This window comes from Salmo trutta, chromosome 27 (assembly GCF_901001165.1).
Source record: "Salmo trutta chromosome 27, fSalTru1.1, whole genome shotgun sequence".
Classification (NCBI taxonomy): domain Eukaryota; kingdom Metazoa; phylum Chordata; class Actinopteri; order Salmoniformes; family Salmonidae; genus Salmo; species Salmo trutta.
This window is the reverse complement of record NC_042983.1, coordinates 18,245,466-18,267,592: the sequence shown is the minus strand read 5'-3', so window position 1 is coordinate 18,267,592 and position 22,127 is coordinate 18,245,466. Positions and strand designations below refer to the sequence as shown.

Here is a 22,127-nt window from a genome sequence, read left to right as displayed (position 1 = left end):
CTGAGTGTGTGGAAGTAGAATGTCTCTAACCTGCCCAGTTGGAGGGGTGGGAGTACTGAGTGTGTGGAAGTAGAATGTGTCTAACCTGCCCAGTTGGAGGGGTGGGAGTACTGAGTGTGTGGAAGTAGAATGTGTCTAACCTGCCCAGTTGGAGGGGTGGGAGTACTGAGTGTGTGGAAGTAGAATGTCTCTAACCTGCCCAGTTGGAGGGGTGGGAGTACTGAGTGTGTGGAAGTAGAATGTCTCTAACCTGCCCAGTTGGAGGGGTGGGAGTACTGAGTGTGTGGAAGTAGAATGTGTCTAACCTGCCCAGTTGGAGGGGTGGGAGTACTGAGTGTGTGGAAGTAGAATGTGTCTAACCTGCCCAGTTGGAGGGGTGGGAGTACTGAGTGTGTGGAAGTAGAATGTCTCTAACCTGCCCAGTTGGAGGGGTGGGAGTACTGAGTGTGTGGAAGTAGAATGTCTCTAACCTGCCCAGTTGGAGGGGTGGGAGTACTGAGTGTGTGGAAGTAGAATGTGTCTAACCTGCCCAGTTGGAGGGGTGGGAGTACTGAGTGTGTGGAAGTAGAATGTGTCTAACCTGCCCAGTTGGAGGGGTGGGAGTACTGAGTGTGTGGAAGTAGAATGTCTCTAACCTGCCCAGTTGGAGGGGTGGGAGTACTGAGTGTGTGGAAGTAGAATGTGTCTAACCTGCCCAGTTGGAGGGGTGGGAGTACTGAGTGTGTGGAAGTAGAATGTCTCTAACCTGCCCAGTTGGAGGGGTGGGAGTACTGAGTGTGTGGAAGTAGAATGTCTCTAACCTGCCCAGTTGGAGGGGTGGGAGTACTGAGTGTGTGGAAGTAGAATGTCTCTAACCTGCCCAGTTGGAGGGGTGGGAGTACTGAGTGTGTGGAAGTAGAATGTGTCTAACCTGCCCAGTTGGAGGGGTGGGAGTACTGAGTGTGTGGAAGTAGAATGTGTCTAACCTGCCCAGTTGGAGGGGTGGGAGTACTGAGTGTGTGGAAGTAGAATGTGTCTAACCTGCCCAGTTGGAGGGGTGGGAGTACTGAGTGTGTGGAAGTAGAATGTGTCTAACCTGCCCAGTTGGAGGGGTGGGAGTACTGAGTGTGTGGAAGTAGAATGTCTCTAACCTGCCCAGTTGGAGGGGTGGGAGTACTGAGTGTGTGGAAGTAGAATGTGTCTAACCTGCCCAGTTGGAGGGGTGGGAGTACTGAGTGTGTGGAAGTAGAATGTGTCTAACCTGCCCAGTTGGAGGGGTGGGAGTACTGAGTGTGTGGAAGTAGAATGTGTCTAACCTGCCCAGTTGGAGGGGTGGGAGTACTGAGTGTGTGGAAGTAGAATGTGTCTAACCTGCCCAGTTGGAGGGGTGGGAGTACTGAGTGTGTGGAAGTAGAATGTCTCTAACCTGCCCAGTTGGAGGGGTGGGAGTACTGAGTGTGTGGAAGTAGAATGTCTCTAACCTGCCCAGTTGGAGGGGTGGGAGTACTGAGTGTGTGGAAGTAGAATGTGTCTAACCTGCCCAGTTGGAGGGGTGGGAGTACTGAGTGTGTGGAAGTAGAATGTCTCTAACCTGCCCAGTTGGAGGGGTGGGAGTACTGAGTGTGTGGAAGTAGAATGTGTCTAACCTGCCCAGTTGGAGGGGTGGGAGTACTGAGTGTGTGGAAGTAGAATGTCTCTAACCTGCCCAGTTGGAGGGGTGGGAGTACTGAGTGTGTGGAAGTAGAATGTCTCTAACCTGCCCAGTTGGAGGGGTGGGAGTACTGAGTGTGTGGAAGTAGAATGTGTCTAACCTGCCCAGTTGGAGGGGTGGGAGTACTGAGTGTGTGGAAGTAGAATGTGTCTAACCTGCCCAGTTGGAGGGGTGGGAGTACTGAGTGTGTGGAAGTAGAATGTCTCTAACCTGCCCAGTTGGAGGGGTGGGAGTACTGAGTGTGTGGAAGTAGAATGTGTCTAACCTGCCCAGTTGGAGGGGTGGGAGTACTGAGTGTGTGGAAGTAGAATGTGTCTAACCTGCCCAGTTGGAGGGGTGGGAGTACTGAGTGTGTGGAAGTAGAATGTCTCTAACCTGCCCAGTTGGAGGGGTGGGAGTACTGAGTGTGTGGAAGTAGAATGTCTCTAACCTGCCCAGTTGGAGGGGTGGGAGTACTGAGTGTGTGGAAGTAGAATGTCTCTAACCTGCCCAGTTGGAGGGGTGGGAGTACTGAGTGTGTGGAAGTAGAATGTGTCTAACCTGCCCAGTTGGAGGGGTGGGAGTACTGAGTGTGTGGAAGTAGAATGTCTCTAACCTGCCCAGTTGGAGGGGTGGGAGTACTGAGTGTGTGGAAGTAGAATGTCTCTAACCTGCCCAGTTGGAGGGGTGGGAGTACTGAGTGTGTGGAAGTAGAATGTGTCTAACCTGCCCAGTTGGAGGGGTGGGAGTACTGAGTGTGTGGAAGTAGAATGTCTCTAACCTGCCCAGTTGGAGGGGTGGGAGTACTGCGTGTGTGGAAGTAGAATGTGTCTAACCTGCCCAGTTGGAGGGGTGGGAGTACTGAGTGTGTGGAAGTAGAATGTGTCTAACCTGCCCAGTTGGAGGGGTGGGAGTACTGAGTGTGTGGAAGTAGAATGTCTCTAACCTGCCCAGTTGGAGGGGTGGGAGTACTGAGTGTGTGGAAGTAGAATGTCTCTAACCTGCCCAGTTGGAGGGGTGGGAGTACTGAGTGTGTGGAAGTAGAATGTGTCTAACCTGCCCAGTTGGAGGGGTGGGAGTACTGAGTGTGTGGAAGTAGAATGTGTCTAACCTGCCCAGTTGGAGGGGTGGGAGTACTGAGTGTGTGGAAGTAGAATGTCTCTAACCTGCCCAGTTGGGGGGGTGGGAGTACTGAGTGTGTGGAAGTAGAATGTGTCTAACCTGCCCAGTTGGAGGGGTGGGAGTACTGAGTGTGTGGAAGTAGAATGTGTCTAACCTGCCCAGTTGGAGGGGTGGGAGTACTGAGTGTGTGGAAGTAGAATGTGTCTAACCTGCCCAGTTGGAGGGGTGGGAGTACTGAGTGTGTGGAAGTAGAATGTCTCTAACCTGCCCAGTTGGAGGGGTGGGAGTACTGAGTGTGTGGAAGTAGAATGTGTCTAACCTGCCCAGTTGGAGGGGTGGGAGTACTGAGTGTGTGGAAGTAGAATGTGTCTAACCTGCCCAGTTGGAGGGGTGGGAGTACTGAGTGTGTGGAAGTAGAATGTGTCTAACCTGCCCAGTTGGAGGGGTGGGAGTACTGAGTGTGTGGAAGTAGAATGTGTCTAACCTGCCCAGTTGGAGGGGTGGGAGTACTGAGTGTGTGGAAGTAGAATGTGTCTAACCTGCCCAGTTGGAGGGGTGGGAGTACTGAGTGTGTGGAAGTAGAATGTGTCTAACCTGCCCAGTTGGAGGGGTGGGAGTACTGAGTGTGTGGAAGTAGAATGTCTCTAACCTGCCCAGTTGGAGGGGTGGGAGTACTGAGTGTGTGGAAGTAGAATGTCTCTAACCTGCCCAGTTGGGGGGGTGGGAGTACTGAGTGTGTGGAAGTAGAATGTGTCTAACCTGCCCAGTTGGAGGGGTGGGAGTACTGAGTGTGTGGAAGTAGAATGTGTCTAACCTGCCCAGTTGGAGGGGTGGGAGTACTGAGTGTGTGGAAGTAGAATGTCTCTAACCTGCCCAGTTGGAGGGGTGGGAGTACTGAGTGTGTGGAAGTAGAATGTCTCTAACCTGCCCAGTTGGAGGGGTGGGAGTACTGAGTGTGTGGAAGTAGAATGTCTCTAACCTGCCCAGTTGGAGGGGTGGGAGTACTGAGTGTGTGGAAGTAGAATGTGTCTAACCTGCCCAGTTGGAGGGGTGGGAGTACTGAGTGTGTGGAAGTAGAATGTCTCTAACCTGCCCAGTTGGAGGGGTGGGAGTACTGAGTGTGTGGAAGTAGAATGTCTCTAACCTGCCCAGTTGGAGGGGTGGGAGTACTGAGTGTGTGGAAGTAGAATGTGTCTAACCTGCCCAGTTGGAGGGGTGGGAGTACTGAGTGTGTGGAAGTAGAATGTGTCTAACCTGCCCAGTTGGAGGGGTGGGAGTACTGAGTGTGTGGAAGTAGAATGTCTCTAACCTGCCCAGTTGGAGGGGTGGGAGTACTGAGTGTGTGGAAGTAGAATGTGTCTAACCTGCCCAGTTGGAGGGGTGGGAGTACTGAGTGTGTGGAAGTAGAATGTCTCTAACCTGCCCAGTTGGAGGGGTGGGAGTACTGAGTGTGTGGAAGTAGAATGTCTCTAACCTGCCCAGTTGGAGGGGTGGGAGTACTGAGTGTGTGGAAGTAGAATGTCTCTAACCTGCCCAGTTGGAGGGGTGGGAGTACTGAGTGTATGGAAGTAGAATGTGTCTAACCTGCCCAGTTGGAGGGGTGGGAGTACTGAGTGTGTGGAAGTAGAATGTGTCTAACCTGCCCAGTTGGAGGGGTGGGAGTACTGAGTGTGTGGAAGTAGAATGTGTCTAACCTGCCCAGTTGGAGGGGTGGGAGTACTGAGTGTGTGGAAGTAGAATGTCTCTAACCTGCCCAGTTGGGGGGGTGGGAGTACTGAGTGTGTGGAAGTAGAATGTGTCTAACCTGCCCAGTTGGAGGGGTGGGAGTACTGAGTGTGTGGAAGTAGAATGTGTCTAACCTGCCCAGTTGGAGGGGTGGGAGTACTGAGTGTGTGGAAGTAGAATGTGTCTAACCTGCCCAGTTGGAGGGGTGGGAGTACTGAGTGTGTGGAAGTAGAATGTGTCTAACCTGCCCAGTTGGAGGGGTGGGAGTACTGAGTGTGTGGAAGTAGAATGTCTCTAACCTGCCCAGTTGGAGGGGTGGGAGTACTGAGTGTGTGGAAGTAGAATGTCTCTAACCTGCCCAGTTGGAGGGGTGGGAGTACTGAGTGTGTGGAAGTAGAATGTGTCTAACCTGCCCAGTTGGAGGGGTGGGAGTACTGAGTGTGTGGAAGTAGAATGTCTCTAACCTGCCCAGTTGGAGGGGTGGGAGTACTGAGTGTGTGGAAGTAGAATGTGTCTAACCTGCCCAGTTGGAGGGGTGGGAGTACTGAGTGTGTGGAAGTAGAATGTCTCTAACCTGCCCAGTTGGAGGGGTGGGAGTACTGAGTGTGTGGAAGTAGAATGTCTCTAACCTGCCCAGTTGGAGGGGTGGGAGTACTGAGTGTGTGGAAGTAGAATGTGTCTAACCTGCCCAGTTGGGGGGGTGGGAGAACTGAGTGTGTGGAAGTAGAATGTGTCTAACCTGCCCAGTTGGAGGGGTGGGAGTACTGAGTGTGTGGAAGTAGAATGTCTCTAACCTGCCCAGTTGGAGGGGTGGGAGTACTGAGTGTGTGGAAGTAGAATGTGTCTAACCTGCCCAGTTGGAGGGGTGGGAGTACTGAGTGTGTGGAAGTAGAATGTGTCTAACCTGCCCAGTTGGAGGGGTGGGAGTACTGAGTGTGTGGAAGTAGAATGTCTCTAACCTGCCCAGTTGGAGGGGTGGGAGTACTGAGTGTGTGGAAGTAGAATGTCTCTAACCTGCCCAGTTGGAGGGGTGGGAGTACTGAGTGTGTGGAAGTAGAATGTCTCTAACCTGCCCAGTTGGAGGGGTGGGAGTACTGAGTGTGTGGAAGTAGAATGTGTCTAACCTGCCCAGTTGGAGGGGTGGGAGTACTGAGTGTGTGGAAGTAGAATGTCTCTAACCTGCCCAGTTGGAGGGGTGGGAGTACTGAGTGTGTGGAAGTAGAATGTCTCTAACCTGCCCAGTTGGAGGGGTGGGAGTACTGAGTGTGTGGAAGTAGAATGTGTCTAACCTGCCCAGTTGGAGGGGTGGGAGTACTGAGTGTGTGGAAGTAGAATGTCTCTAACCTGCCCAGTTGGAGGGGTGGGAGTACTGAGTGTGTGGAAGTAGAATGTGTCTAACCTGCCCAGTTGGAGGGGTGGGAGTACTGAGTGTGTGGAAGTAGAATGTGTCTAACCTGCCCAGTTGGAGGGGTGGGAGTACTGAGTGTGTGGAAGTAGAATGTCTCTAACCTGCCCAGTTGGAGGGGTGGGAGTACTGAGTGTGTGGAAGTAGAATGTCTCTAACCTGCCCAGTTGGAGGGGTGGGAGTACTGAGTGTGTGGAAGTAGAATGTGTCTAACCTGCCCAGTTGGAGGGGTGGGAGTACTGAGTGTGTGGAAGTAGAATGTGTCTAACCTGCCCAGTTGGAGGGGTGGGAGTACTGAGTGTGTGGAAGTAGAATGTCTCTAACCTGCCCAGTTGGAGGGGTGGGAGTACTGAGTGTGTGGAAGTAGAATGTGTCTAACCTGCCCAGTTGGAGGGGTGGGAGTACTGAGTGTGTGGAAGTAGAATGTGTCTAACCTGCCCAGTTGGAGGGGTGGGAGTACTGAGTGTGTGGAAGTAGAATGTGTCTAACCTGCCCAGTTGGAGGGGTGGGAGTACTGAGTGTGTGGAAGTAGAATGTCTCTAACCTGCCCAGTTGGAGGGGTGGGAGTACTGAGTGTGTGGAAGTAGAATGTGTCTAACCTGCCCAGTTGGAGGGGTGGGAGTACTGAGTGTGTGGAAGTAGAATGTGTCTAACCTGCCCAGTTGGAGGGGTGGGAGTACTGAGTGTGTGGAAGTAGAATGTGTCTAACCTGCTCAGTTGGAGGGGTGGGAGTACTGAGTGTGTGGAAGTAGAATGTGTCTAACCTGCCCAGTTGGAGGGGTGGGAGTACTGAGTGTGTGGAAGTAGAATGTGTCTAACCTGCCCAGTTGGAGGGGTGGGAGTACTGAGTGTGTGGAAGTAGAATGTGTCTAACCTGCCCAGTTGGAGGGGTGGGAGTACTGAGTGTGTGGAAGTAGAATGTCTCTAACCTGCCCAGTTGGAGGGGTGGGAGTACTGAGTGTGTGGAAGTAGAATGTCTCTAACCTGCCCAGTTGGAGGGGTGGGAGTACTGAGTGTGTGGAAGTAGAATGTGTCTAACCTGCCCAGTTGGAGGGGTGGGAGTACTGAGTGTGTGGAAGTAGAATGTCTCTAACCTGCCCAGTTGGAGGGGTGGGAGTACTGAGTGTGTGGAAGTAGAATGTCTCTAACCTGCCCAGTTGGAGGGGTGGGAGTACTGAGTGTGTGGAAGTAGAATGTGTCTAACCTGCCCAGTTGGAGGGGTGGGAGTACTGAGTGTGTGGAAGTAGAATGTGTCTAACCTGCCCAGTTGGAGGGGTGGGAGTACTGAGTGTGTGGAAGTAGAATGTCTCTAACCTGCCCAGTTGGAGGGGTGGGAGTACTGAGTGTGTGGAAGTAGAATGTGTCTAACCTGCCCAGTTGGAGGGGTGGGAGTACTGAGTGTGTGGAAGTAGAATGTCTCTAACCTGCCCAGTTGGAGGGGTGGGAGTACTGAGTGGGTGGAAGTAGAATGTCTCTAACCTGCCCAGTTGGAGGGGTGGGAGTACTGAGTGTGTGGAAGTAGAATGTCTCTAACCTGCCCAGTTGGAGGGGTGGGAGTACTGAGTGTGTGGAAGTAGAATGTGTCTAACCTGCCCAGTTGGAGGGGTGGGAGTACTGAGTGTGTGGAAGTAGAATGTGTCTAACCTGCCCAGTTGGAGGGGTGGGAGTACTGAGTGTGTGGAAGTAGAATGTGTCTAACCTGCCCAGTTGGAGGGGTGGGAGTACTGAGTGTGTGGAAGTAGAATGTGTCTAACCTGCCAGTTGGAGGGGTGGGAGTACTGAGTGTGTGGAAGTAGAATGTGTCTAACCTGCCCAGTTGGAGGGGTGGGAGTACTGAGTGTGTGGAAGTAGAATGTGTCTAACCTGCCCAGTTGGAGGGGTGGGAGTACTGAGTGTGTGGAAGTAGAATGTGTCTAACCTGCCCAGTTGGAGGGGTGGGAGTACTGAGTGTGTGGAAGTAGAATGTGTCTAACCTGCCCAGTTGGAGGGGTGGGAGTACTGAGTGTGTGGAAGTAGAATGTGTCTAACCTGCCCAGTTGGAGGGGTGGGAGTACTGAGTGTGTGGAAGTAGAATGTGTCTAACCTGCCCAGTTGGAGGGGTGGGAGAGCTGAGGGTGTGGAAGTAGAATGTGTCTAACCTGCCCAGTTGGAGGGGTGGGAGTACTGAGTGTGTGGAAGTAGAATGTGCTCTAACCTGCCCAGTTGGAGGGGTGGGAGTACTGAGTGTGTGGAAGTAGAATGTCTCTAACCTGCCCAGTTGGAGGGGTGGGAGTACTGAGTGTGTGGAAGTAGAATGTCTCTAACCTGCCCAGTTGGAGGGGTGGGAGTACTGAGTGTGTGGAAGTAGAATGTGTCTAACCTGCCAGTTGGAGGGGTGGGAGTACTGAGTGTGTGGAAGTAGAATGTGTCTAACCTGCCCAGTTGGAGGGGTGGGAGTACTGAGTGTGTGGAAGTAGAATGTCTCTAACCTGCCCAGTTGGAGGGGTGGGAGTACTGAGTGTGTGGAAGTAGAATGTGTCTAACCTGCCCAGTTGGAGGGGTGGGAGTACTGAGTGTGTGGAAGTAGAAGGTGTCTAACCTGCCCAGTTGGAGGGGTGGGAGTACTGAGTGTGTGGAAGTAGAATGTCTCTAACCTGCCCAGTTGGAGGGGTGGGAGTACTGAGTGTGTGGAAGTAGAATGTCTCTAACCTGCCCAGTTGGAGGGGTGGGGAGTACTGAGTGTGTGGAAGTAGAATGTGTCTAACCTGCCCAGTTGGAGGGGTGGGAGTACTGAGTGTGTGTGGAAGTAGAATGTGTCTAACCTGCCCAGTTGGAGGGGGTGGGAGTACTGAGTGTGTGGAAGTAGAATGTCTCTAACCTGCCCAGTTGGAGGGGTGGGAGTACTGAGTGTGTGGAAGTAGAATGTCTCTAACCTGCCCAGTTGGAGGGGTGGGAGTACTGAGTGTGTGGAAGTAGAATGTGTCTAACCTGCCCAGTTGGAGGGGTGGGAGTACTGAGTGTGTGGAAGTAGATGTGTCTAACCTGCCCAGTTGGAGGGGTGGGAGTACTGAGTGTGTGGAAGTAGAATGTCTCTAACCTGCCCAGTTGGAGGGGTGGGAGTACTGAGTGTGTGGAAGTAGAATGTGTCTAACCTGCCCAGTTGGAGGGGTGGGAGTACTGAGTGTGTGGAAGTAGAATGTGTCTAACCTGCCCAGTTGGAGGGGTGGGAGTACTGAGTGTGTGGAAGTAGAATGTGTCTAACCTGCCCAGTTGGAGGGGTGGGAGTACTGAGTGTGTGGAAGTAGAATGTGTCTAACCTGCCCAGTTGGAGGGGTGGGAGTACTGAGTGTGTGGAAGTAGAATGTGTCTAACCTGCCCAGTTGGAGGGGTGGGAGTACTGAGTGTGTGGAAGTAGAATGTGTCTAACCTGCCCAGTTGGAGGGGTGGGAGTACTGAGTGTGTGGAAGTAGAATGTGTCTAACCTGCCCAGTTGGAGGGGTGGGAGTACTGAGTGTGTGGAAGTAGAATGTGTCTAACCTGCCCAGTTGGAGGGGTGGGAGTACTGAGTGTGTGGAAGTTAGAATGTGTCTAACCTGCCCAGTTGGAGGGGTGGGAGTACTGAGTGTGTGGAAGTAGAATGTGTCTAACCTGCCCAGTTGGAGGGGTGGGAGTACTGAGTGTGTGGAAGTAGAATGTCTCTAACCTGCCCAGTTGGAGGGGTGGGAGTACTGAGTGTGTGGAAGTAGAATGTCTCTAACCTGCCCAGTTGGAGGGGTGGGAGTACTGAGTGTGTGGAAGTAGAATGTGTCTAACCTGCCCAGTTGGAGGGGTGGGAGTACTGAGTGTGTGGAAGTAGAATGTGTCTAACCTGCCCAGTTGGAGGGGTGGGAGTACTGAGTGTGTGGAAGTAGAATGTCTCTAACCTGCCCAGTTGGAGGGGTGGGAGTACTGAGTGTGTGGAAGTAGAATGTCTCTAACCTGCCCAGTTGGAGGGGTGGGAGTACTGAGTGTGTGGAAGTAGAATGTCGTCTAACCTGCCCAGTTGGAGGGGTGGGAGTACTGAGTGTGTGGAAGTAGAATGTGTCTAACCTGCCCAGTTGGAGGGGTGGGAAGTACTGAGTGTGTGGAAGTAGAATGTCTCTAACCTGCCCAGTTGGAGGGGTGGGAAGTACGAGTGTGTGGAAGTAGAATGTGTCTAACCTGCCCAGTTGGAGGGGTGGGAGTACTGAGTGTGTGGAAGTAGAATGTCTCTAACCTGCCCAGTTGGAGGGGTGGGAGTACTGAGTGTGTGGAAGTAGAATGTCTCTAACCTGCCCAGTTGGAGGGGTGGGAGTACTGAGTGTGTGGAAGTAGAATGTGTCTACCTGCCCAGTTGGAGGGGTGGGAGTACTGAGTGTGTGGAAGTAGAATGTGTCTAACCTGCCCAGTTGGAGGGGTGGGAGTACTGAGTGTGTGGAAGTAGAATGTGCTCTAACCTCCCAGTTGGAGGGGTGGGAGTACTGAGTGTGTGGAAGTAGAATGTGTCTAACTGCCCAGTTGGAGGTGGGGGAGTACTGAGTGTGGGGAAGTAAGAATGTCGTCTACCTGCCCCAGTGGGAGGGGTTGGGAGTACTGAGTGTGTGGAAGTAGAATGTCTCTAACCTGCCCAGTTGGAGGGGTGGGAGTACTGAGTGTGTGGAGTAGAATGTGTCTAACCTGCCCAGTTGGAGGGGTGGGAGTACTGAGTGTGTGGAAGTAGAATGTGTCTAACCTGCCCAGTTGGAGGGGTGGGAGTACTGAGTGTGTGGAAGTAGAATGTCTAACCTGCCCAGTTGGAGGGGTGGGAAGTACTGAGTGTGTGGAAGTAGAATGTGTCTAACCTGCCCAGTTGGAGGGGTGGGAGTACTGAGTGTGTGGAAGTAGAATGGTCTAACCTGCCCAGTTGGAGGGGTGGAGTACTGAGTGTGTGGAAGTAGAATGTCTCTAACCTGCCCAGTTGGAGGGGTGGGAGTACTGAGTGTGTGGGAAGTAGAATGTCTCTAACCTGCCCAGTTGGAGGGGTGGGAGTAAGTACTGAGTGTGTGGAAGTAGAATGTCTCTAACCTGCCCAGTTGGAGGGGTGGGAGTACTGAGTGTGTGGAAGTAGAATGTGTCTAACCTGCCCAGTTGGAGGGGGTGGAGAGTACTGAGTGTGTGGAAGTAGAATGTGTCTAACCTGCCCAGTTGGAGGGGTGGGAGTACTGAGTGTGTGGAAGTAGAATGTGCTCTAACCTGCCCCAGTTGGAGGGTGGGAGTACTGAGTGTGTGGAAGTAGAATGTGTCTAACCTGCCCAGTTGGAGGGGTGGGAGTACTGAGTCGTGTGGAAGTAGAATGTCTCTAACCTGCCCAGTTGGAGGGTGGGAGTACTGAGTGTGTGGAAGTAGAATGTGTCTAACCTGCCCAGTTGGAGGGGTGGGAGTACTGAGTGTGTGGAAGTAGAATGTCGTCTAACCTGCCCAGTTGGAGGGGTGGGAGTTACTGAGTGTGTGGAAGTAGAATGTGCTCTAACCTGCCCAGTTGGAGGGGTGGGAGTACTGAGTGTGGTGGAAGTAGAATGTGTCTAACCTGCCCAGTTGGAGGGGTGGGAGTACTGAGGTGTGGAAGTAGAATGTGTCTAACCTGCCCAGTTGGAGGGGTGGGAGTACTGAGTGTGTGGAAGTAGAATGTGTCTAACCTGCCCAGTTTGGAGGGGGTGGGAGTACTGAGTGTGTGGAAGTAGAATGTCTCTAACCTGCCCAGTTGGAGGGGTGGGAGTACTGAGTGTGTGGAAGTAGAATGTCTCTAACCTGCCCAGTTGGAGGGGTTGGGAGTACTGAGTGTGTGGAAGTAGAATGTGCTCTAACCTGCCCAGTTGGAGGGGTGGGAGTACTGAGTGTGTGGAAGTAGAATGTGTCTAACCTGCCCAGTTGGAGGGGTGGGAGTACTGATGTGTGGAAGTAGAATGTGTCTAACCTGCCCAGTTGGAGGGGTGGGAGTACTGGATTGTGTGGAAGTAAATGTGTCTAACCTGCCCATTGGAGGGGTGGGAGTACTGAGTGTGTGTGTAGAATTCTCTAACCTGCCCAGTTGGAGGGGTGGGAGTACTGAGTGTGTGGGAAGTAGAATGTGTCTAACCTGCCCAGTTGGAGGGGTGGGAGTACGATGAGTGTGTGGAAGTAGAATGTCTCTAACCTGCCCAGTTGGGGGGTGGGAGTACTGAGTGGTGTGGAAGTAGAATGTCTCTAACCTGCCCAGTTGGAGGGGTGGGAGTACTGAGTGTGTGGAAGTAGAATGTCTCTAACCTGCCCAGTTGGAGGGGTGGGAGTACTGAGTGTGTGGAAGTAATGTCTCTAACCTGCCCAGTTGGAGGGTATGTGTCTAACCTGCCCAGTTGAGGGTGGGAGTACTGAGTGTGTGAAGTAGAATGTCTCTAACCTGCCCAGTTGGAGGGGGGGAGTACTGAGTGGTGTGGAAGTAGAATGTCTCTAACCTGCCCAGTTGGAGGGGTGGGGAGTACTGAGTGTGTGGAAGTAGAATGTGTCTAACCTGCCCAGTTGGAGGGGTGGGAGTACTGAGTGTGTGGAAGTAGAATGTGTCTAACCTGCCCAGTTGGAGGGGTGGGGAGTACTGAGTGTGTGGAAGTAGAATGTCTCTAACCTGCCCAGTTGGAGGGGTGGGAGTACTGAGTGTGTGGAAGTAGAATGTCTCTAACCTGCCCAGTTGGAGGGGTGGGAGTACTGAGTGTGTGGAAGTAGAATGTGTCTAACCTGCCCAGTTGGAGGGGTGGGAGTACTGAGTGTGTGGAAGTAGAATGTGTCTAACCTGCCCAGTTGGAGGGGTGGGAGTACTGAGTGTGTGGAAGTAGAATGTCTCTAACCTGCCCAGTTGGAGGGGTGGGAGGTACTGAGTGGTGGAAGTAGAATGTCTCTAACCTGCCCAGTTGGAGGGGTGGGAGTACTGAGTGTGTGGAAGTAGAATGTCTCTAACCTGCCCAGTTGGAGGGGTGGGAGTACTGAGTGTGTGGAAGTAGAATGTGTCTAACCTGCCCAGTTGGGGGGTGGGAGTACTGAGTGTGTGGAAGTAGAATGTGTCTAACCTGCCCAGTTGGAGGGGTGGGAGTACTGAGTGTGTGGGAAGTAGAATGTGTCTAACCTGCCCAGTTGGAGGGGTGGGAGTACTGAGTGTGTGGAAGTAGAATGTCTCTAACCTGCCCAGTTGGAGGGGTGGGAGTACTGAGTGTGTGGAAGTAGAATGTCTCTAACCTGCCCAGTTGGAGGGGTGGGAGTACTGAGTGTGTGGAAGTAGAATGTGTCTAACCTGCTCAGTTGGAGGGGTGGGAGTACTGAGTGTGTGGAAGTAGAATGTGTCTAACCTGCCCAGTTGGAGGGGTGGGAGTACTGAGTGTGTGGAAGTAGAATGTCTCTAACCTGCCCAGTTGGAGGGGTGGGAGTACTGAGTGTGTGGAAGTAGAATGTCTCTAACCTGCCCAGTTGGAGGGGTGGGAGTACTGAGTGTGTGGAAGTAGAATGTCTCTAACCTGCCCAGTTGGAGGGGTGGGAGTACTGAGTGTGTGGAAGTAGAATGTGTCTAACCTGCCCAGTTGGAGGGGTGGGAGTACTGAGTGTGTGGAAGTAGAATGTGTCTAACCTGCCCAGTTGGAGGGGTGGGAGTACTGAGTGTGTGGAAGTAGAATGTGTCTAACCTGCCCAGTTGGAGGGGTGGGAGTACTGCTTGCTGCTCTGGACAGTCTTCATGGCGTCTGCGAGGGCAGCGCTGGCCTTGGTCCCGTTGAGCAGAGCGGTGTAGAAGGCATGTACGAACACTTTGGAGGCTGACACAGGAACAGGCCACAGAGACACCAGGACACACTGGGCCCCAGCAGCCAGGAAGGCCCTGGTCAGACCTACCACACCGTCTGCTGTCACCTTACTGCTGGACTCCTGGTATGACCTGTAGATAAGATATACACACACACACACACACACCACATGGTTATGTAAACGTCTATCACAAATACTAGACTACAGCTCTGTCGACTACAGCTTTAACTACCACAGCATAACAAAGTAACTATCAGTGGATAACACAGGGGACATTTTGCAATAGAACCAGGTTCCCGCCTCTCCAGCCCCACTTGAACTAATATGTTTCCCACATTAGGCAAGCCGCCCCTCTTCTGGCCCACTCACCCCAGCACCACCAGTTTGACAGGCAGCCTCAGGTCCAGTATGTCAGCAGCGGTGAGCAGGAACTCCTGCAGGGGTGGGCTGTCACAGATACTCTCCGCGTCACTCCCATCATCCTGCAGGTGCAGGCTCTCTGGGATGGTGTAGCTGCTCCCAAACGAGCCCTTCCTGCCCCTGCCTCCGCTGCCTCTCCTCCCTCCCCCTGCCCCTCTCCCTCCAGTCCCCGCCCCTGCCCCGCCGGGTACGCTCTCTGGGTTGGGTGTGAGCACCAAGGCAGCCAGCTTCCATGAGATGTGGGTAGCGAAGTGGGCACACTCGGCCTGGGTGAGGGCACTCATCACCCTCTCCTTGGTGGCAAAGGATCCAGCCAGGGGCTGGCAGCCCAGCAGCTCAGACACCATGAGGGCCTCCTCCTCGGCAGAGGGCATGGGCCCCCACAGCCAGCGGTCCATCACAGACGACGGCAGACGAGGGTTCCCCACCACCGCCGCCATGGACACGCCCCCGCAGGAAGCCGGCCCCGCCCGCCGAGAATGACTCTGAGGACACATTGAGAGAGGCCGATGATGTCAATGATAGAATGTAACAGGAGCTTGAGAGTGTTACTAACAGCAACTAAAGAAGGTATGTCATTCAAATAAAAGCCATTGTGTCATTTGACTAGGATGTTGACCTTGGAGATGGTCCCCATGCCCCGGATGGAGGGCACAGCGATGAGGCTGAAGCGTTCATACAGGTACTCATTAGAGGAGCTGCCCTTCAGCAGGGCGAAGGGGATGAGGTACAACTCCCCCTCCAACACCAACACCAGCTGTCTGTGTCTACCCACGGGACCACTGGAGTGCATCAGGCCCTGGACAGGGAGAGATTAGTATTAATATTATAATTACTATAGTATAAACACTTCCTCTTTCTCTGCCCCCCCCCCCCCTCCCCCCCTTTCAAATACACACACGCCACGCACAAACTGGTCATGGGGACATATGCTCACCCCTTCCATTGGTGCGATGAGCAGGTCGTAGAGGGCACGGAGAGGAGGTTTGCTGAGGCTGCTGGGTCGGCGGGGCAGAGAGGAGCAGCCATCTTTGGCTGGGGACATTGTGTTACTGAACAGGCTGGTCATACTCTGGCAGCTCCTGCAAAACACACAAACACATAGTACTCATTTCATAAAGAACAGCACTCTAAACTGTTTGAATAGAGAATTGGTTATTACGGCTATTCACACTGGCACATACGGCATAGCGGTGTTAGGCAGCTGACCAGGCACACGTGCACACACACACACAGTACTGGTAATGGTGTTTCTGGTTGAGGAACTGTGCCTAGAGCCAGCCTGCCGCAGAGTGCTGCATCAGAAGTCCCCCCCTGGTGAGATGCAGCAGATTCAGCCACAGCAGCAGTTCCTGTGGGCAATATATTAATGGCACAACACTGTACTGCAGCATGGCATGGAGGGAGTGATACTGCACAGCGCATTGACTCCGGATGTTCTGTCTCTCGTCCTGATTCTGCCCTTCATAATGCTCTCTCAGACCTGGACTAGAGAGTCCACTTCAGATCCCCTTCACATGCTAAGTCTCAATGGAAGAATGCACAGTTATATTTTCTGTTTTGAGACAACAATAATAATCATTTGTGCTTTTGAGACAATATACATGTCCACTAGATGGCGATGTGGGTCTGTAGCACTGTGAACGGGAGTGTAGCATGAGACCTCTGACCCCTGATAGACTCACTGCGGGAGAGGAGAGGGAGAGAAAGTGACACCTCTCCTGCACCTCTCCCCAACTATCCACCCAGTTACCTGACATGAACCTGAAGAAACACTACAACCTCTCTGCTTACGGTGGAGGATATCCAATAAACTACTTAATGTTACTATACTGCAAATAATACTGAAGTATGAATGATCATTTTGTTCTGTTCACTATTGAAAAGGTGCGCCAGTCGTTTGTGTTGCAGCAGCACCATGCCTGGTTCTGAAATAGACAGTAATAAGACACTCTGCTGCTCAACATTAGCAGTCCTGCTGAATACAAATGCTATGTGAGCTGTGTGATGAAGAGAGAGTGATGGCTCCCTGCTTAGGCGAGGTGAGCTGTGTGATGAAGAGAGAGTGATGGCTCCCTGCTCAGGCGAGGTGAGCTGTGTGATGAAGAGACAGTGATGGCTCCCTGCTCAGGCGAGGTGAGCTGTGTGATGAAGAGAGAGTGATGGCTCCCTGCTCAGGCGAGGTGAGCTGTGTGATGAAGAGAGAGTGATGGCTCCCTGCTCAGGCGAGGTGAGCTGTGTGATGAAGAGACAGTGATGGCTCCCTGCTCAGGCGAGGTGAGCTGTGTGCCACTGGTACGCTGAGCTGAGAGCTGTGGTAATGGCTGCCGTGGACCTATAAGCCTTCCACTTTGTTTACACACAGCTAGGCCTAAGTTCAACAGCGCACACTGCTACTGCTATCCATCTGCTGTACCAGCCAGTCCCCCCCTGAGCCTCTCCATCCTGCCCTCCTGGTACCCCCAAGCACCTGGCTCTCCTCCAGCCCCCTAGCACGCTCCAGTCTCTTTCTCCCAGGCCCTGGAACAGGCCACCGAGGGAAAGCCAACAGACGTTTGTTAGCCTAACAGGAGGAGTGTGAGAGGAAATGAGGGTCAAGTGAAGAAAAGGTGCAGAGGGATAAAAAAGAGAGAAGGTTTGACCAAGAGAAAGGGGAATGGTGAGAAGAAAAGGCGAGACGCAGAAGACTAGGAGGTTTGTCCAGTGGCTCTTTTATCTGGGAGCAGGTTGAATGGAACGCATGTCAATAAGAGAGACAGACAGGAAGAGACAGTTGGACAAAGGTGGATATGTCCACTACCAACTCTTCACTAGGATCCAACTCTCTCAGTTGATTCAGGCATCTAATTCTATTGCACCAAACAAGCCGATAGACATCTAGAGAGGCTATCCTGACGTTCCTGTCTGTGTGTTTATACGTTTACTGAGCTCTTCTCCATAACCTCTATACAATGCCTAGGAACATCTGAGAGAAGAGCTCTGTTAGTCCTTAGAAAGTGAGATTACAGATGAGGTCATCTCTCGTGGACAGATGTAACATAACTGGTATCGTAGCGTCTGTCAACATACTGTGGGATGAGACAACTATTTCAGCTCCTCGTTCTAGTATCTTTTCTGACCCCAGAACTTAATCAAGCATTTGACGCAATTACGCAAGATTTTAATTCTGGGTTTCCAAGATTAAAGACTTTTAACCTATCAAATTAACTAGCTCCTGTGTGTGTGTGTGTGTATATATATATATATATATATATATTCACTTTAGTAGCTCTCTCTAAAGATAGATGAGGTCAAAGATAATGTCAGACATTTAGACTATGCAATCATACCGTCACGCTCAAAATCCCTGTCTTTTACCTTGTTCTTCATTCCATTGTTGATATATAATTTTTTTTGTAATGTTTTTTTTTCTTCTAATAAAATCTATTCTCTGAATTAAAAGTCATTGAGGCAATAATGTTGCTCTTTCACGTCAACAGTCTTCAACTCCGACAGCAAAAGGCCATGTTGATGAGGAATAAAATAAGAGAGAGACCTTGAAAGGCACATTTTATCTTAATATCAAAACCCCAAAATGTATGACTTGAAATGACAATGAGCCTTTATTCATTTTCCTCTGCTTTAGTGAGATTGACGAGTCGCTCTTAAGGGGCTTCATGATTCAGATAGTTTTTGGGGCCCAAAATAATGAGCGGATTATTACTGGCAACCCATTAAAGAGGCTTAATGAGCATGGAGACTCAATTACAGCTGGAATTACCCTCTCATCAAAGAGGAGCTCAACTGGAGACGAGGACAGAGAAATACGACCCAGACGCACGCACACACACACACACACGCTTAAAAACACACACACTTAAACACACGGACACATCGCCAATCAGTACAGTGTAAACACATGCATTGAATGACAAAGTGATGCTAACACAGACACACTCAGTCAAGTGTATGTACCATCATTAAATCACACACACACACAAATATGTACAACTGGGCTCCAAAAACAGACTCACACTGGCATACAGTTCATGGGCACACACATAAACACACACTCCTAATAGTCTAATGAAGGCAGAGAGCTGATACGGGCTTTTCCAGCTCTGCCCTACTCAGCCACTTTAATAAAGAGGATTCACATGCCTCTGCGATGGCTAAATAAAGGAGAAAACACTAGTTTCTCAGAAAGCGAATTATTCAAATGAATTCCCCTACCAAGCCAGATTCTCTCCCTCATCAGATAGCATTCTTATTGTGGAAATGTGGGGGAATTGGAGACGAACAATAAAGGCTAACTGGAGGCCAGTGTCTCACACAGTGTCTGTCTCACCTGTTGAAGAGGTTGTTTCTGGACACCATGCGGAGGAAGCCAGTGGGGTCAGTCACAGAGTTGAGTTTGTTGTTGAGCTCTTCAAACTGCTGGTCCAACAGGTCCCCTGCCTCACTCTCTGTCTCACTGCTGGAACAACCCCTGAGAGAGAGAGAGAGAGAGAGAGAGAGAGAGAGGGGGAGGGAGGGGGAGAAGAAGAAGGAGTGAGAGGGGGAGAGATAGCGGTAGAGGGGGGGATTATACCATTAAACATACAGACTGCATGCACACGCACACTCTTATTCACACACACACACACCCGTCCAGCCCAGTTTCCCAGGCGTGGTCCAGGAAGGGCCCTAACAGGAAGCAGAATTAAATCCTCTTCTCATATGCTGCTAATGCTGATCCAGCCAGCACCTAGCAGGGAGTCTGTTCTGTTCTTCCATCCTCTACCCCCTCTGTATCTAAACCCCTCCTCTCCCCATACACACCTCTCTATCTATCCATCCCTGCCCCCCTCTTTTACCCCCACATCTCATCCAAACTCCCCTTCATCTTCCTCTGTCAGCTCACAACGGTACCAAGTTTAACCATGGGAACGGTTGCTCTCATCTAAAATCTCTCCCTCTCTCTTTTCTCTCTCCAGTAATCCATATATTTGCTGTAGCCTTTCTCTGAGATCCCTTCCCATGAGGTCCCTCTGTCCACATCTGACTAACACAGAGCGGCTGCACTCACACGCGCTAGCAGGTGGGAGAGGTACATACCTTCAGGTCAGACGGTATGGGGAGATGGGAAGTGGGGACAGATACTCTATGGTTGACTGGATTTATTGATGAGGACTGAGGAGACAGTCTTCCCAAATATGGATGCTGCCCTTTTCTCTCTCTCCATTTCTCTCTCCCTCCTGCCATCTTCCCCTCACACTCCCCTCCCCTTCTCCGTATCCCTCTCTTTATCCTCTGTGGAGAGTGAATGGGGCGGTAAGTGGTGCCATATTGTGGCCAGCCAGGCGTAGTGGCATGTGTGCTGCTTCCCATTGGAGCGGTAAATGACTCAGTAATGGGGCAGGAGGGCATGGCAGGCCGGTGGGGGTGGAGGTTGGCAGTGGGCACACAGGCTGGCCACTATGGGCTAATTCCTCATTTGAGAAACATGTGCCCTCATGCAAAATGTAGGTTAATGATAGGGAACATTTGCGTGGAAGTTCAATGACGCGAGTAGTCCCCTGAAGTAAACCTGTAGTTTGATTGCTCAATTAATTAATTTGTCATTAACTGTTCTTTTGTCAGTCACTTCCTATTCTGCATAGTCTAACAAGTCTCCTCCCATCCCTGTATCTCACTCCATCCATGTCCCCCTGTATCTCACTCCATCCATGTCCCCCTGTATCTCACTCCATCCATGTCCCCCTGTATCTCACTCCATCCATGTCCCCCTGTATCTCACTCCATCCATGTCCCCTGTATCTCACTCCATCCATGTCCCCCTGTATCTCACTCCATCCATGTCCCCCTGTATCTCACTCCATCCATGTCCCCCTGTATCTCACTCCATCCATGTCCCCCTGTATCTCACTCCATCCATGTCCCCCTGTATCTCACTCCATCCATGTCCCCCTGTATCTCACTCCATCCATGTCCCCCTGTATCTCACTCCATCCATGTCCCCCTGTATCTCACTCCATCCATGTCCCCCTGTATCTCACTCCATCCATGTCCCCCTGTATCTCACTCCATCCATGTCCCCCTGTATCTCACTCCATTCATTTCCCCCTGTATCTCACTCCATTCATTTCCCCCTGTATCTCACTCCATTCATTTCCCCCTTTATCTCACTCCATCCATGTCCCCCTGTATCTCACTCCATTAATTTCCCCCTGTATCTCACTCCATTCATTTCCCCCTGTATCGCTGCCTTCCTCCTTTCTTCAGCTCCATCTTCTTCCTCCCCTTGGCCCTCTGTAAGCCGTCTGCTGTGTTTCCCTGTCTCCCAGGCCCAGACAGTATTTGTTAAGTGAGTTCAGTGGGCATCCAGAGGTCCATTATTCTGTCTCATTGCTTGTCAGTGGGGGCAGAGAGCAGTTGTTTTTTTAGACAGGTAGTGAGGTCCTGTCATCACACCCCCTACAGGGGCACAATGACATCCTGAGACAGCATACAGAAAAGCACACTAGTCTTCTACGAGCATCAGTCTCCACCCTATAGAATGGTATATTTATTCTGGGCGCTGTGTGTGTGTGTGTGTATGTGTGTGTGTGTGTGTGTGTGTGTTGTTACCTGCTGTAGTAGGACTCTACTCCCAGGGCCTCCCGAGCACTGGCAATGTGCTGCTCCAAAGATGAGCCGCTGGCCACACCCCCTCCCCCACCCTCATGGAGGTCTGGCCCGCCCTCTGGCATGCCCTCTCCCAGGTACACCTCATGGAACTTCAGGATGCCTGGGAGAGAGAGAATGAGAGAAGGACAACAAGCTCAACACATTGGTCACATCACATTACGTCATGATGCACACAGCACTGTTGGACTTATTACACTACAATGAAAGTGTAATAAAAACTGTTGACTTCACTTTAAAACAGCCCAACAAACATGTTAACAATAAGAGACCATATGGAGAGATTTCACTCTGAAAACTAAGTTACGCTACACGTACGATCTGCACATCTGCAGAGCAAAATGAATAAAACAAATAATGTTCAATAAAATATAAGAGTGGCTGCCTGTGCCATCTGCTCCGTGCCATGGGGGCTGAGATGTTGGGGGAGAAGGGAGGACTACCACAGCACTGGTGGTGGTAGATACTGAGTGTGGGGGTTGAGTTTGGCTTTGAATGTGTTCAGATCTGTGATTTGGCAGACAGGCTGCTCACCAGTTAAATGATTAGAGGAGGCCCTTTACTGACTAAGGGTTGTTTTACCCAGACCCTGTTCAGTGTGTATGCCAGCACTATACGACTGAATGCCCGGGAGAGACTGGGACAGAGCAGAAGGCTAATTACAGGACTGGTAGCCTCTCTTCGCCTCAGGCAAAAGGCAGCTCTTTCAACCTTTCATTCCCCTCCTCAGAATTACACCCATCTATATGACTTCTGTTAGGGGGGTCGGACACCCAGCTTTCATTCCCCTCCTCAGAATTACACCCATCTATATGACTTCTGTTAGGGGGTCAGACACCCAGCTTTCATTCCCCTCCTCAGAATTACACCCATCTATATGACTTCTGTTAGGGGGGTCAGACACCCAGCTTTCATTCCCCTCCTCAGAATTACACCCATCTATATGACTTCTGTTAGGGGGGTCAGACACCCAGCTTTCATTCCCCTCCTCAGAATTACACCCATCTATATGACTTCTGTTAGGGGGGTCAGACACCCAGCTTTCATTCCCCTCCTCAGAATTACACCCATCTATATGACTTCTGTTAGGGGGGTCAGACACCCAGCTTTCATTCCCACTTTGTTGAGTAGGGCTAAAAGAGAAGCAAGGACTAGCAGTCTCCATGGCAGGAAGAGTTGTCAGTCAGGCCAGAGCTGTCACTGGGCTTCACAGACTCCTCTATTATCTTTGGTGAGAGAGAGAGAGAGAGAGAGAGAGAGAGAGAGAGAGTGTGAAGAGGATTGAAAGAGAGAAAGAGCTAAACAAAGCACAATCATGATGAGAAAGAGAGAGAAAGAGAGAGA

General features: G+C 51.5%; 1 protein-coding gene across 1 annotated transcript in view; it reads right to left on the bottom strand.

Moving 5' to 3' along the window:
- The window catches only part of LOC115164498 (tetratricopeptide repeat protein 28), a 342,021-nt gene that overhangs the window by 6,761 nt on the left and 313,133 nt on the right, over positions 1-22,127 (bottom strand). Inside the window, exons 13-19 of the mRNA XM_029717042.1 lie at positions 20,727-20,886; positions 18,466-18,606; positions 15,076-15,220; positions 14,758-14,937; positions 14,312-14,623; positions 14,088-14,248; positions 13,601-13,848 (exon numbers count right to left, since the gene is read on the bottom strand). Of these exons, the coding sequence (XP_029572902.1) occupies positions 13,601-13,848; positions 14,088-14,248; positions 14,312-14,623; positions 14,758-14,937; positions 15,076-15,220; positions 18,466-18,606; positions 20,727-20,886 (1,347 nt within the window). The remainder of the gene's footprint in view (positions 1-13,600; positions 13,849-14,087; positions 14,249-14,311; positions 14,624-14,757; positions 14,938-15,075; positions 15,221-18,465; positions 18,607-20,726; positions 20,887-22,127) is intronic.